Consider the following 14,526-nt stretch of genomic DNA (forward strand, 5'->3'; position numbering starts at 1 on the left):
TATTTTTATGTTAAAAAAAAAAAAAAAAAAAAAACACTGGAAAAAAATGTAAATGCATGCTTAAGAAATGTCAGGTACTATTTTAGTAGTTCTGCATACATTAACTGATTTAATCCTCACATTGACTTTTGAGGCTTTATTGTGACCCTCATTTTACCAATGCAGAAGCTGAGCACAGAACGTGTAAAAAAAAACTACCCGAAGACTCAAGCGATAGTAAGTGGTAGAGCTGAGCCTTCAACCCAGATAGTCTAATTCCAGAGACTACACCAAGTAAGACTCCACAGTCAACTTCCCCAATAAGCATAGTAACTATACTTTTTCAAGTTGTACAGTTGTGTATGTTTCTTTGTAGAGAGTTAGATCTATTATAGATAAATACATTATTTTCCTCTATCCCATTACTCTCATTCTCTCTCTCTCTCTCTCTCTCTCTCTCTGTGTGTGTGTGTGTGTGTGTGTGTGTGTGCGCGCGCGTGCGCGCGTGTGTGAATCTGATGTGAATAATGTGTTTCAGAATTCTTTACAGTACTGTGGGCAAATGCAATGTGTAAAATGTCCTTTCCTGTTGTAAGTACATATCCTGGTATAGCTGTCTCCATCCTATGAAAAACTGAGCTTTTTATTAAAGAAAATTAAGAGGCATTGCATAACTCCAATCAGTATCAAATAAAAACCATGTGATCTCTTGACACTGCAAGAATTTTCTCTCTTAGGAATATCAGATAGCTCAATAAGGTTAAGTGTGCTGCCAAAATTATATTCTCAAAAATATCCCAAACCAAATAATACAGAAGCCATTCAATCAGAAACTATTCTTTATAGAGTGTCTCTGCTTCCTAAAAGAAGTAAGTGATGATGCGAAATGAGATCATTCACATGTCAAAAAGCTTTTAACTGTCTTAACTGCAAACTTGATTAATAGTCATCACATTGGACCTAATAGCACCGTGGATAACATACTTTTTGAAGCATTTTAAAGCCTTCCTTGGATATTAAGAAGATACTCTAGGTGTGAGAACAGCTGTTTGGCTTCTGTAGCAGTTTAGAATAGCAAACGTTAGCTCCAAGGGCACAAGAAACTATAGGCATGGAAGTGGCATCTTGAAAGCAGCAGAACCTCTGTGGATTTTTCTTCCCTCAGATTCAGGGCTATGGAAATCTCCATGAACTATCAGACATGTCTTCATCTTGCAGGACACTTCTTCTCAAACTTAAGCATTCAGAGAATATGCCTAAAGCACTTGTGAAATTACACATTTCTGAGTCTGTGAGTTTGCAGTTCTAAAAAGCTCATAGCTAATGCTTCTGCTGCTACAAGGACCCCAGTGTAAGTCACTTTGAATAGTGTTATTTCAGGGCATCCTGTAACCACTGTAATTCCTGAAACTGCCTCACTTTTTTCAATATTCTTTTCTTTCATACCAATGAGACAGAGAAACAGCTCTGTCAGCCATAAGGTCACTGTGCAGTATAGGGCTTCTCTAACTGGGCACATGAGTGTGAAAAATGAGTATTTCTGAAAAATGAGTATTCTGAAATGAATTGTTGTTTCATTCTTTGAAGGGAACCCATGAGGATTTGAAGTACACATAGGGTCCAATTCAAATGCTCTTTGCAGATTTCAGTTAAAACATTTCTTTATTCTCCACTTGGCTTTAGGCTTCTGTTAATCCAACCCATAGCATAGTTTTCAGTTTAAGTGTTGAGTAATTAAATCACACAATCATTTAGTGCCACATCTTAAGAGGAATGTCCAAAGGAGCTTAATATAATACATTTGTGAAGCCTCTTAGCAACCAGATCTGATGTTCCATGTAGTATTTTTATGTTAAAAAAAAAAAAAAAAAAACAATTAGTGTAACAGATTTGTTGTTATAGGTAAAAAAGATATCCTCATTTAATAGACTGGGGAATTGTGGCTCTAAACATTAGATTACTTTTCCAAGAACATGTGTCAAGAATGTTGAGAGACAGACAGCAGGCCTGCTGTGTGCCATATTATGTGGATTGAGGTGATTGCTGAAGCACGCTGCCCAGCGGGCCTCCTAGGTCCGTCATTGGATAAAGGACATAGCTGAAGCTAGAGCACCTACAGTGTCAGAAAGAGTTGAAGTAGTGCTGAGATGGCAGAAGAAAGGGATCTGGAGGATGCCCTGACCATGTGAAGAGAAGAGACTACATGTCTTCACCAGCCCTCCTAGCCTGAAACAATAGACAGCAGCAGATGACTCATTACCAGATGTGACAAGGGACTTCTAGAGGGAGGCCAGTGAAAACTCTAAAAATAGTGAAGAACCAATATGTAGATTTTTAAGCCAACAGAGTGAGGAAGAGCTCATAAATTAAACACCGATGTGTTGACTTTGAAAAATACCTGTGGGACATTCGAGTGGATGTAGATTTCGAGAAACTAATTTGACAATCATTTGCTTATAAGGAAAAACTGAAGGTATGGGCCTTAGCATCAGCATCATTGGGTTTTTATGCCATCTCGCCAGGACTCCCTTTGCCTGTCCCATTTGTATTTATTATAAATAAACAGCCATGTTCACACAATGTGACATCTCCTTTCCAGGCCACGGTTAACTGGATGAGGAGTGAGCACATTGCCCAAACTGAACCAGTGAATTTGGAGTTGGGACTAGAAGAGACTAGCTTCAAACAGGTTGCTTGTTTAACATAAAAGACATAAATTTAGAAAGTCGTTTCAGCAGCCGTTTTCCATCATGTAGAGAAAGTAACAAAGAAAGCCAGTCTAAAGCAGGAGTGAGAGGATGATGCGGGCATGAGGAGAAACACAACAGAGGTGAGAACAGATAGAAAAGATGTCCTGGGTTATCTACAGTGCTTCAGTTTTGGGTTAGAGTCATTCCCAAGACCTAGACACTTTGAAGGTCTTAGGATCCACGGGGCACTCTTCTATCTCAACCAAAAATAATCCTTACTTTATTTAATCAAGTTCAATTTGATTTCCATTACTTTAAACCAAGAATTTTGTCCAGGCACAGTGGCTCATGCCTGTAATCTCAGCACTTTGGGAGGCTGAGGTGGGTGGATCACTTGAGGCCAGGAGTTCAAGACCAGACTGGCCAACATGATGAAACCCCATCTTCACTAAAGATACAAAAATTAGCCAGGCATGGTGGTGGGTGCCTGTCACCACAGCTGTTTGGTAGGCTGAGGCAGGAGATTTGTTTGAACCTGGGAGACGGAGGTTGCAGGAAGCCAAGATCGTGCTACTGCACTGTGGCCTGGGTGACAAAATGAGACTTTGTCTCATAAATAAATAAATAAATAAGAGTCTTAACCCATGGACAGTAATATTGATAATAAATAAGATGTTGTGGGGACAATTTTTAGAAGGAGGAAAGGACCAAGAAAGGAAAGATCTTGAATAATAACATTGAATTTTAGGCAGAAAAGAGGAATTCACAAGACATTGAAAAGCTGAGAAGTGGCCAGAGACAGAACATCTAGAACCTCTGTTGTCTTGCAAGTCAGGAGAAAACCATTTTGGCAAAGAGGTAGAGGTCAGCAACTTTAAATTCTGTTTACTAGTCATAAAACATGAGTGAGATATGGCCCCTCTATTTAACAAGAGGGAGGTTATTATTAACCTTGGTGAGAACAGCTGGAGTGGATTGGTGGAGGTAGAAACCAAAATTTTGAGGGGTGGTGTTGGATAACTATGAGGAGTAATAGTAAGAGGAAGTAGAAAGAGCAAGGACATGTAACCCAACCAATAAATTTGATTTTAAAGACAGAGAAGTGAGAAGAGTACTTGGGATTAATAGATTTTTTTGTCAGGTGTGTGTGTGTGTGTGTGCATGTGTGTGTGTGTGTGCATGTGTGTGCGTGTGTACTATGCACTTTGTAACCATGTCAACGTGTTTAAATTCTAATGGGAAAGAAACACCAGGAGAGGGACATACTGGAGATACAGTAGAGAGAGGGTACTGCTAACATTAGGCCATGAGAAGGCCAGAGGGGTGGGATCTTGACAGCCGTGAGAGGCAAGTCTTCCACTGCAAGTTGAGAGAAGGAAGAAAGGTGGTAAGTCTGAGATAAGATGCCTGTTCTTTGTCAGGGAATTAAGCAAGTGTGACCATGCGACACAGCTCTATTTTAGAGTTAGTTTTATTTGCCCCTTCCTAGCCACATTTATTTTTCTTCTTCAAGTGCTGGAGACATGGGACCTTATTACCTTGCCATCCTGTGAGAAAGGTGGTTGGAGCCAAGGAAATCTGTGATCCAGCCCAAGCCTTCTCATTGTTTGATCAATGTCATCCTGCTGTTTTGTTCTCTCCTCACCACATAAATTCTGTCCTCTGTCCATAGACATTTAGAAACATTTATTCTCTCAATTAAATTAAAAGCTCTTTGTGGGAGAAAAACATGTATTGTCCAGTTTTGTGTCTTTCCCTTTAGTAATTTACATACAAATGGCTTTCAAAAACAATTATTTCATAAATTGAATAAAAATTCTACCTAATGTCTAAACAACAATTTATTATCGAACAATCCTTTTTCACTTCAAATACTTAAGTATCATAATTTCTGTTTACCTCATAAAAAGGGGTTGATATATATGTTTTCTAAAGATCACAGAAGATACTTTGTAGCATTTATTTCATTTGTTGATATTGTAGAAGCTCTTATAATGTGATTCATTTTAATGAACCTCCAAATAAGCCACAAATTACTGGATTTTCTTTTTTTCATAGTTTATTAAAGATTTCTTCTTTAGTTCTTTTCAGATCTATTTCAAATCTATTGCAGAGTCATCCAAAATTTAAGAAATCTAGATTAATTTTAGACATCACAGAATGCAGCTAGTGTTTCTGTGGTTTCATGTGTCTAATGTCTCTTGAACACACCCTTCAATATTGGTAATATCATATCCTGTCAACATTCCTTTTCCCCCTCCCCTCTGACATGAAGCCTGTATTTAATACCTGTTAACCTAAATATATTCCAACGCAAGTCATATGGTTGGGAATGCCTTTATGCTGTTAGGATTTCTAATACATTTTTTTCAATTTTCATTTATTCAAAGTAACTAGATTCAAAATCCAGTTACTTTCACATTTAATATTCAGCTTTGCCCTGAATTCTGAGCCACCAACAATGTCTGTTTAATGGTACTTTGCTGCCCTCTAGCTTATGTTTGAAAAGTTTTCTGTAATGTAACAATTTATTCAGTAATCTCTTGGATATGCCCAAGAAATTGATATTCATTCATATTTAATGAATCGTTTATTCATGGTTTTATAAAAATTAAATTTTTATAGTTATAAATTAAAGTGTTACTGTTCTTTCCAGGTAAAACTGATCTTACTAATCTTAAGAAACATCTAAAAATAAAATAAAATAAAAAGCTTTGTTATGTCACTGTGTAGCAGGTTCTCAGCAAATTCCTTTTTCCCTTAACTTACACATTTCCCCTCCATGTAGGTTGACTGTTTTCAAAAAGCAATGTGTTTTCTATATTTTATTGTTTACACAGCCAGAGAGAAGTAACAGATCTTTTATGCTCTCAGTGAATGTTGAGTTCTTATCAAATATTTCTAAAAATGAAACAAAATAACTGAATAGCACTATTTTAAATTCTAAGGATGGTTAGAAATTTCAACCACGTGTTTTTTGTGTGTTCCAAAAAAATATTAAACTACTTAAGGCTTGAATTACTATTCTCAGACAAAAGTTCTAAAATAATGTTAATGGCATCATACTTCTTTGTGATGAGATCTTGGCCTGGATAGAGTTATCAAGCACATATCTACTACCAGAACAATTCCATATCTGGTTTGCTGAGATTTATTTGTAGTCTAACATAAAACAATGCAGTGAAACTACATTAACTTGAACTGCATATTAACAAAAAGGAAAGGTCCAATTATTTACCTACTTCTGTTCATTTTAATGCCTGGAAGCCTTAAAATTAAAATGTAGTGTTCAGCATAATTTTCAGCGTTGTACTCAGCTGAAACTGTGTAATGAAGGGCATTTGGGTGTAGCACAGAGACCGTGAGACTCAGAGTAGAAACCTGGATTTGATTCGTAGTTCTTTCAACACAAATTTTCTGGGTCTTAAATCTTTTGTTTTTAAAAGTAATAAACATACCTTTCTCGTAAGATTGTAGAGAGCATGAAATAAGGCAATGAATGAGAAAGTGCCCACATGATATGTTGTACTAGGAGCTTAATAAACCTTCATTTATTCTATATCTAGTATAAACATTCAATTGTTCCTAGTCTTCTAATTAAGGGTAATTCTCTGCCTTTCTTTCTCCCTTTCCCTTATCAAAGTTTTCTTGCTGTTTGCGTGTCTTTTTATTTACTGTTTTTCAGTCAGGCTTCTTTTTACAAAATCTAGCTACTTTAAGAAAAAGAGAAATTTATTAAAAGATATTAGATATTTAATAAAATCTGGGAAGGCCAGAAAAATCAGGTTCAGAAGCTGCACTTGACTGTTCCAGAGACCTAACAGCCACTGGCACTAGGCAACAGCATCACCAACGCCCCCACCACAGTGCCACCCCAGAAGGGCACCCATGGCTTCCTGTCACTGCCGCCTCCCTCAGGCTCAGCAAAGTGGAGTCCAGGGGGATTTTATGTCTGCATCTGATTGGTGGTGTCCTTCCACCATGGCAGCAAGAGAAACTGGGAAGTTGAGGTTCTGATTTCTACTTTGAGAGACAAGACCTCAAAGAATAGGAATTCCACAAATGTAAGAAAGCTATTGAAAGGTTCCAGATGGCTAAAAAGCATGGCAACTTCACCTTGCTCTCTGTTTTTTGTTTTTGTTGTTGTTCGTTTGATCCCATCAAGCTAATCAAATGGTGTTTTAGGAGTTTCTAGAAGCAGAAAACCTGAAGAAGTTCATCTAATGGCAGAAATAGCAGGATCAGTAAAAAACCACAAACTGTTGATCTTCTCCACTATCTCCAACTCTATTCCTCCCTGTCTCTGGGTATGTGAATTTCTGTGTTTTATGCTGGAAAAGCATAGTACTGTACTATGCTAATAACACATGCATTGATTGATGGATTAAACATTAATTGAATTGCAGAACATATGCAAGAAACAAAAAATATTAATGCAAATGTAAGTAAACTCTGTTCCTTTTATTCTTAGAATTTACATCCTAGTTAGAAAATATATAAACCCCTAGTTATAGGCAGCATGAAAAGAGCTTTAACAAGGAAAACACTGTGCACATAGGTAATGTTTAAAGATACAGGCCAGGCGCGGTGGCTCAAGCCTGTAATCCCAGCACTGTGGGAGGCCGAGGTGGGTGGATCACAAGGTCAAGAGATCGAGACCATCCTGGTCAACATGGTGAAACCCCGTCTCTACTAAAAATACAAAAAATTAGCTGGGCATGGTGGCGCGTGCCTGTAATCCCAGCGACTCAGGAGGCTGGGGCAGGAGAATTGCCTGAACCCAGGAGGCGGAGGTTGCGGTGAGCCGAGATCGCGCCATTGCACTCCAGCCTGGGTAACAAGAGCGAAACTCCGTCTCAAAAAAAATAAATAAATAAAAATAAATTTAAAAAAATTAAAAAAAAAAAGATACAAATTCTAACCCCTGTAATGGAAAACCCAAGGTTGAAAGTATTGTCCAGTTATAACTATATCACAAACATACTGGTAAGCATATTTTGTTAAACAGGTGACTGGAAATATGTCAATACACTATTCTGTTTTGTGATAATCTCAGACTTCACTGTACGCTTTCAATTTTTATTCAGACTCAAGTTTTTTGATCTTTCATTGCCTTCAAATCATCATTTCAAGCTTTGTTGTTATTCAGACACTGTAAAATGAAATTTTAGATTATAAAATGTCCTTGAAAATAGACTACAATACTAATGTTTTAGTTTCTAGTCTTAAAACATTATTGCTTTTAATTTACATTTCTTATGTATACTCATTTAATAACCAACTTTAAATTCAGTAATCACATTTTCCCCTAAGCTTTGATTAGAACAATTACAGTAAATGAAAATAAGAAAGTAATTTTTGTAAAGCTATTCATAAAGCATCCTTTTTGAGCCATAAAGAAGCTTTCCAAATAGTTTTTTTCAGTGTTAGGCCTAAAAAAATTATTTCTGTTCTGCTCAAGCTACACAGATCCAAAACTCTTTCATTGTCTGTTCATCTTTGTCTTGGTCTCCCCTAGTATGATGGCTCCCAGAAGAAGCCTTAGCACAAAAACGGTACTCAAGAAGTGCTGCTGAATGAATTTCTGACCCTCTTAACCCAGAACAAGAAGGTGGAAATATCAGCAGAAAGTCCCTTTAACAATAAAAAGTCTATGAACAGATGAAAAAAATAGAGAAAAAGATAACTGATTTTTACGTGTACCTACCCCAATTTGTCTTTAGCCCTGAAGTCTGTTGGCCAGTGCCTCTTCTGGAGTTGCTTTAAAGAACAAGAATATACATCAGCACATACCTAACTGAAATATTGGTGGAGACTGCCACATCAACTTACATTATCAATTAATTTGTAATCTATGGCTGAATATTTTCTGTTGACTCACTACTGTATGCTTAATACTGAAGATCGTATTCCTGGTTATATAATTCCATCACATGGCATTCTGAGTACTGTGTTTTTAAAGTTATGCTAATAATGTGTATGGGGGAAAAGGGACGTCAAACCACTGTGATTATCAGTGTTTTTATAATATCTTTTACTCATTATGGTAAAATGAAGTCAATTCATTAGACATGTTTCAGCCGGGCATGGTGGCTCATGCCTGTAATCCCAGCACTTTGGGAGGCCAAGGGGCAGATCACAAGGTCAGAAGTTCGAGACCAGTCTGACCAACCTAGTTAACCCCCATCTTTACTAAAAATACAAAAGTTAGCTGGGCATGGCAGCAGGCACCTGTAGTCCCAGCTACTTGGGAGGTTGAGGCAGGAGAATTGCTTGAACCAGGGAGGCAGAGGTTAAAGTGAGCTGAGATCACACCATTGCACTCCAGCCTGGATGATAGAGCGAGACTCTGTCTCAAAAAACAAAAAGAAAAACATATTTCATTAAGGCCCATAGACTATAAAGGGATATGCCACTTTATAAGGATGGGGTAGAGCCAATCCCATTTTTTACATGTGTGAATTCCTTTGATTAACTCAGATTATCCTCTCTAGAAGTGGGAAGATTGAAGAAGTCACCTTTCACTGTTCTTATATCTTTATTCTTTCATTCCTAAATCCCTCAAATTTCCCAAGACTCCATTGCAAAAAGAAAAGAAAAGAAAATGCACTAAAAAACTTCCATACAACGTTTCTACTTTCACCTCTTTGCACTGAAACTATTAACATGACCACATTCAATCTTAATGAAGGCTCAGAAATTTCATTTTATTTTTTATTGCTTACAATGAACACATTGAGGTTTTATTACTGAGAACATATGGAAAAAGGAATATCAGCAGACAGCTAGAAAATTGGCATGAGGGTCCTCCTTATCCCTCCCATGATGTAGTGTGTGGGATTTCATTCTGGAGGTTTCAGGACAGATTCCCTTCCTTACCCCACCTACACTACACTACACTACCTTTCTCTCTACCCCATATGCATCCATGAGCTTTATTTTCTTTTCTTTTCCTTAGACAGTGTTTCACATGTCACCCAAGCTGGAGTGCAGTGGTGAGATCATGGCTCCCTGTAGCCTCAAACTCCCAGGCTCAAGCGATCCTCCCTTCTCAGCCTCCTGAGTAGCTGGGACTACAGGCATGTGCCACCATGCCAGGCTTTTTTTTTTTTTTTTTTTTTTTTGGTAGAAACAGGAGTCTCACTATTTGATCCAGGCTAGACTCAAACTCCTGGCCTCAAGCCGTCCTCCTGCCTTGGCCTTCCAAAGTGCTGGGAACTTTCTTCTTATGTATCCAAATACACTTCTCCTGCTCAAAGGAGAAAAGAAGGGAGTAATTAGTGAAAGACAGACTGACTTTCGCTATTTAAGCTACTGAGTACTCTGAATTTTAATAAGAGGATCTGAGCCAAATTCTAATCCTCTGCTTGTGTGTTTGCTATCTAAATTGAGACCACAGTCCATTTTAATTGAACATAAAATCTGCTGTTTGATCCTAAGAAATAGAACAGTGTTTTCATTTGCTAGTAAGTAGATTTTGGACTTCTTCCCAAAAGAAGCTAAACTTTAGTGATAGTTACAATATTATCTCATTCAAACAAAGGCCTGGAACATGTAATATTCTCTGGGGAGGTACCAACCTCTGTGAGCAGAAGATTCAGTGATTTGAATAACAAACTTAAACTCCAGACATAGCCCTGGCTACCCAGGCAGTTATTCTCACACTCCACAGAACACTAGAGGTTTCAGAAGGACACCTAGTTTCAAAGAATGAAGCAGAGTAGACAGGGCCCACCTACCCTCACACACATACTTCATTCTATCTACATTTTATGTATTGAACTTCTATATGAAGCGTTGTTTGAAGAAAAGCTTTAACTACTTTTGAAATCTGACATTGTTGTTTTCAACCCCAATTCTCTTCCTTATGGATTTGTTTCTTAAGAATGTTATAACCTTGAAGTTCATAAGCCTTTCAGGAGCAACTGGAAAAGGGTGAAAAGAGAAGAACTTAGGGGAAGCTTCTGCCTACTTGTTGTTATATTTTGGCAAAAGTTTCTTTAACTTATTTAGAAAGACCACAATGATGCATACAACCTAGATTCATAATATGATTTGATTAGCAAGACTATATTAGTGTATTTGTCTCACTGGAAGTCAATTTATATGTACCATTAAAATTATTCCTCCTTTTTTTTAAGTCATTTAATTTTTGCTTTCTAATGCTTAAGTCTTTTTTTTAATGTGTGAATATATTTATCGCCCCCCAAAATTGAATATTTGTATCCAGATCAGCATACACATAGGAGATGATGACTAACAGACAAGATCTGGTAATTTGCCTATTAAAGCTTCACCACAACTTTATTGTTTGTTTCTGTTATCAGGATCTTCTCAGCGGTCCTACTTCATCTGTCAAATATTCCGTGGAGACAAAAAAACAAAGGCAAGTGTTCTTAGTCTTGTTATTGTCACTGTTGTTAACTATAAAAGTTCAGTCTTTTTGTTTTGGTAGATTAGCTTTAAGTAATAATTACATCTCTAAAGAGTAGTTGTGAGTTCTATTCTAAATAAAATACTCTAAGAATTTATTTCTCTCTGCATCTCTTTCTTCGCTCTCCAACTCATATTTCTTCATGACAACAAAATATCGAATAAAGGTTTCTCCTAGAGCCTGCCTCAGACATTGATCTTCTTCCAGTGCCACAAGGGCATCTTCCAGTTTTAAAGGGATCTCGGAAGGTTCTTCTTGGTAGAAGTCTGTGCTCTCATCTGGACCGGCCAAGACCTCATCACTTGTATGAAGTCCATCTAGGCCTGCAGCCACAGTTGCAGCCAGCACCAAGTAAGGATTTGCTGTTGCTGAGCCTAGTTTATTTTCTATCCGGGTGCCTTTCTCTCCATGACACTTGATATTAAATATACAGCTGTTATCATTGTATCCCCACGTTGCAGGCACACTCTCCTTCAGGTCTTTTCTGTCCTTGGAATAACGCTTTCGGCAGCTAACAGCAGGCGCCATCAGGCAACTGAGAGCAGCAGAATGTTTCAAGAGTCCTGCCAACCATTTTTTCCCAGTAATCGTGATCTGCTCAGTTCCACTGCTGCTGCAGAACATGTTTTTCTTCCTATCAACATCCCAGATACTATGAGACAAAACCCCTGAATTACAAAGTCCAGTCTCAATGAAGAAGCTGGTGATGTAATTATATTTGCTTGCTACTTCTTTGACACCTGTTCTGAGGGTAAATGCGTTATCAGCTGAACTAATGCCAAATTCAGGCAGAAAACAGATTTCCATCTGACCAGGCCTGGTAGGGGAGGAAAAACTCTCAACATTGGCTCCAGTGTGATATAAGCCATCAACAAGTTCCTGCATGAAGGGCTGATCATGGTTATTAAAAAATGTTGAAGCAGGAAAAGATATGGTCTTTGAATTTAAAATTTCTGGCACACCAAAAATGCAAAAATCATAGATGAAGGCAGAAAGCAGGGAAAAGCCAGAGGCCTGTAGCTGGCTCAACTGCCTTTTCGCAATGTACCTTGGGGAAGTCAAAAGAGGCTCACCAGTCACAGTGAAGGTATCACATATCACTCTTGCAGTTCTCTCAGCCCATGGCAAAACTCTAAAGGTTGATACCTCTGGCATTAGGACTATGTCACTATTAAAACAGGTGGCTCTTAGGTGATTCATTTCATTGTCCTTAGGATTTGGCATCACTTCAAGATAACCTCGGGGCATGCAAACGCCTTGGCTCACTTTCTCCTAAAGAAGGGAAAAAATTAAGAAATTAGGTTTTGAAAACAAACAAAAGGGTTGGGGGAAAAAAGCATTGCTAATGAAAAAAAATATATACATATATACACATAAATATGTATATACATATACATATATATATAAATATGTATATATATACATAAATATGTATATACGTATACATATATATATATATATTTAACATCTGTTGGTTAACACTAACTTGATATCAGATGTTAATTATTTTAAAATAAAACCACTTGATATCAGATGTTAAATATTTTAAAATAAAACCCCCAAAGGCAACTTTATAAACAATGCAACGTTTTCAGCCTTGAAGGCCTTATATGCTCTTAGATCTGAAAATTGCAGTTATAAATAAAAGGCATAATGATAAAGAAAATCACATTATAGCAAAAACAAAGGTAAAGCCTTATGGAATTATTTGAAATTATCATCAAAACTACTTTCTGAAGCACATTTTATTTTATAGTACAGTTAAGCCTTCAGATAAGGCTTTATTTTTGCTTCTTTTATTGTAATACTGAGTTAACTGACTCTCAAAAGTCTACAGTAAACAATTCTCAATCCTTCTCAAATTGCAGACTGTGGTCAGTACCATGACACACAGCACGTCTGTTCTGACACCAGAGGGCCAGGAAACTAACAGCTGCCTTCCTCTCTTTATTCACTTTTCCAACCCATTTAAGAATTAAAAACCTCACTGTCTCACAGTCCCAGAAACCTCATCTGTGAATGTGGACCTATAACTCCAAAGTTATAGGTTCCGAAATGTTGTTACCTTTTAAGTCAGCATGAACTGGGCGTCAAAGATCTGCCTTCTCATCCTAGCTCTTTCATTAATTGCTTCTGTGAATTTCAGCAAGTTACTGGATTATGTGCCTCAGCTTCCACATTGGTAAAACAAATGTTAGACTAGATGACTGCTAAGGTACTTTCTAGCTACCTATCTCTGGGGTTCAGTGATTTTGGTCCTTTATTTAACTTTTGCTCTGTTCCAGGCAGTAGGGAAGTGATAATAAGGTTAAGCTGAACAGACGCATAAAACAATTTCTGGAAAATATGTGTAAGAAATATCAACAAGGTTGAAGGTTACATTAATAGATGGAGAAAAATCACTGACTGTAAAGGTTGGTTCCCATGAAGTCAGTGAAGATCATGAGGTTAAGAAAACACCCTAGCAATCTGCAAGCCACATGCTTTCTTCTTCTTTCTTTCTTTTTCTCTTTTTTTCCCCCACTTGTAAACAACAGAAACTTATTCCTCTTTAGTTCTGGAGACTGAGAAGTACAAGATCAAGGCACGAGCAGATTTGGGGCCTTATGAGGGCTGCTTTCCGGTTCGTGTATGGCTTCTTCTTGTGTATCCTCACATGCTGGGAGGAAGCCAGATTATTTATGTTACTTCCAGACCCCAACAAGCATGGCTATCAAAGAGGGGCTGGTATTAGCCAAAGTAATTTACTGGTTCACTCTTCTGCATTTGCCCAGGAACCACTGCCTCCTTCTCTTTCCACCATCTCTACACATATTCTCAAATGCTATTTAACCGAAGAGATCCAAGTCTACTTTAACCAGTAATAAGTTGAGTAAGCCAAACACTATTTGGTGCCTACCTAATTCTCCATCTCACTCATGGACCTGTGCATGTAAACTTCATACACACACACACACACGCACACACACACACACACACACACACACACACAGAGTGAGATATTAGAATACTATAATATGAAATCATTTAATTCATATTTTCACTATAAGCAATAATGTTATTTCCCTGCTTGTCAGTTTTTTAGCTTGAAATTCTGTATATTAATTCTTTACATATCTAAAATGAGGAATAATGTATTTTATTCATGAGACTTGTATGAGTTTCTGCAATTTAAGTATGTGTTTGTATTCACTTGGCTGTGAGTAGCAGAGAACAGCTGGTTGCTATTTCATTCCAATAGTCCTTCATGAACTCAAAAAATAGTAAAAGATCACACTTTATTCTTTAGACTATTTAATCCATATTTTTCTGAGCACTCTTTTCCAACACTGTAATTTGCTTTATTCTTTTCTTGAACATAGAGAATGCAAACTACTTTCCATTAGTTATGGAAAATATATAAATATATATGAATATATTCAT

General features: G+C 37.3%; 1 protein-coding gene and 1 long non-coding RNA gene across 8 annotated transcripts in view; both read right to left on the minus strand.

The window, feature by feature from the left end:
• Positions 1-7,628: 7,628 nt before the first annotated feature.
• On the minus strand, positions 7,629-8,809 carry LOC119470590. The gene is made up of 2 exons (XR_005199524.1): positions 8,377-8,809; positions 7,629-7,821 (listed from the first exon to the last, which is right to left on the minus strand). It is a non-coding gene; the product is annotated as an uncharacterized LOC119470590 (long non-coding RNA).
• Positions 8,810-10,808: 1,999 nt separating this feature from the next.
• The window catches only part of LGSN (lengsin, lens protein with glutamine synthetase domain), a 40,789-nt gene continuing 37,071 nt past the window's right edge, over positions 10,809-14,526 (minus strand). For 6 of the 7 annotated variants that reach the window (XM_037737243.1, XM_017524695.2, XM_037737241.1 and 3 more), the window contains one exon: positions 10,809-12,375. In XM_037737243.1, the coding sequence (XP_037593171.1) occupies positions 11,176-12,375 (1,200 nt within the window). In that variant the 3' untranslated portion in view covers positions 10,809-11,175. The remainder of the gene's footprint in view (positions 12,376-14,526) is intronic. The other variant, XM_037737246.1, reaches the window with a different exon arrangement.

The sequence above is a fragment of the Cebus imitator genome, unplaced genomic scaffold (genome assembly GCF_001604975.1).
Source record: "Cebus imitator isolate Cc_AM_T3 unplaced genomic scaffold, Cebus_imitator-1.0 Scaffold36, whole genome shotgun sequence".
NCBI classification, from domain to species: Eukaryota; Metazoa; Chordata; class Mammalia; order Primates; family Cebidae; genus Cebus; species Cebus imitator.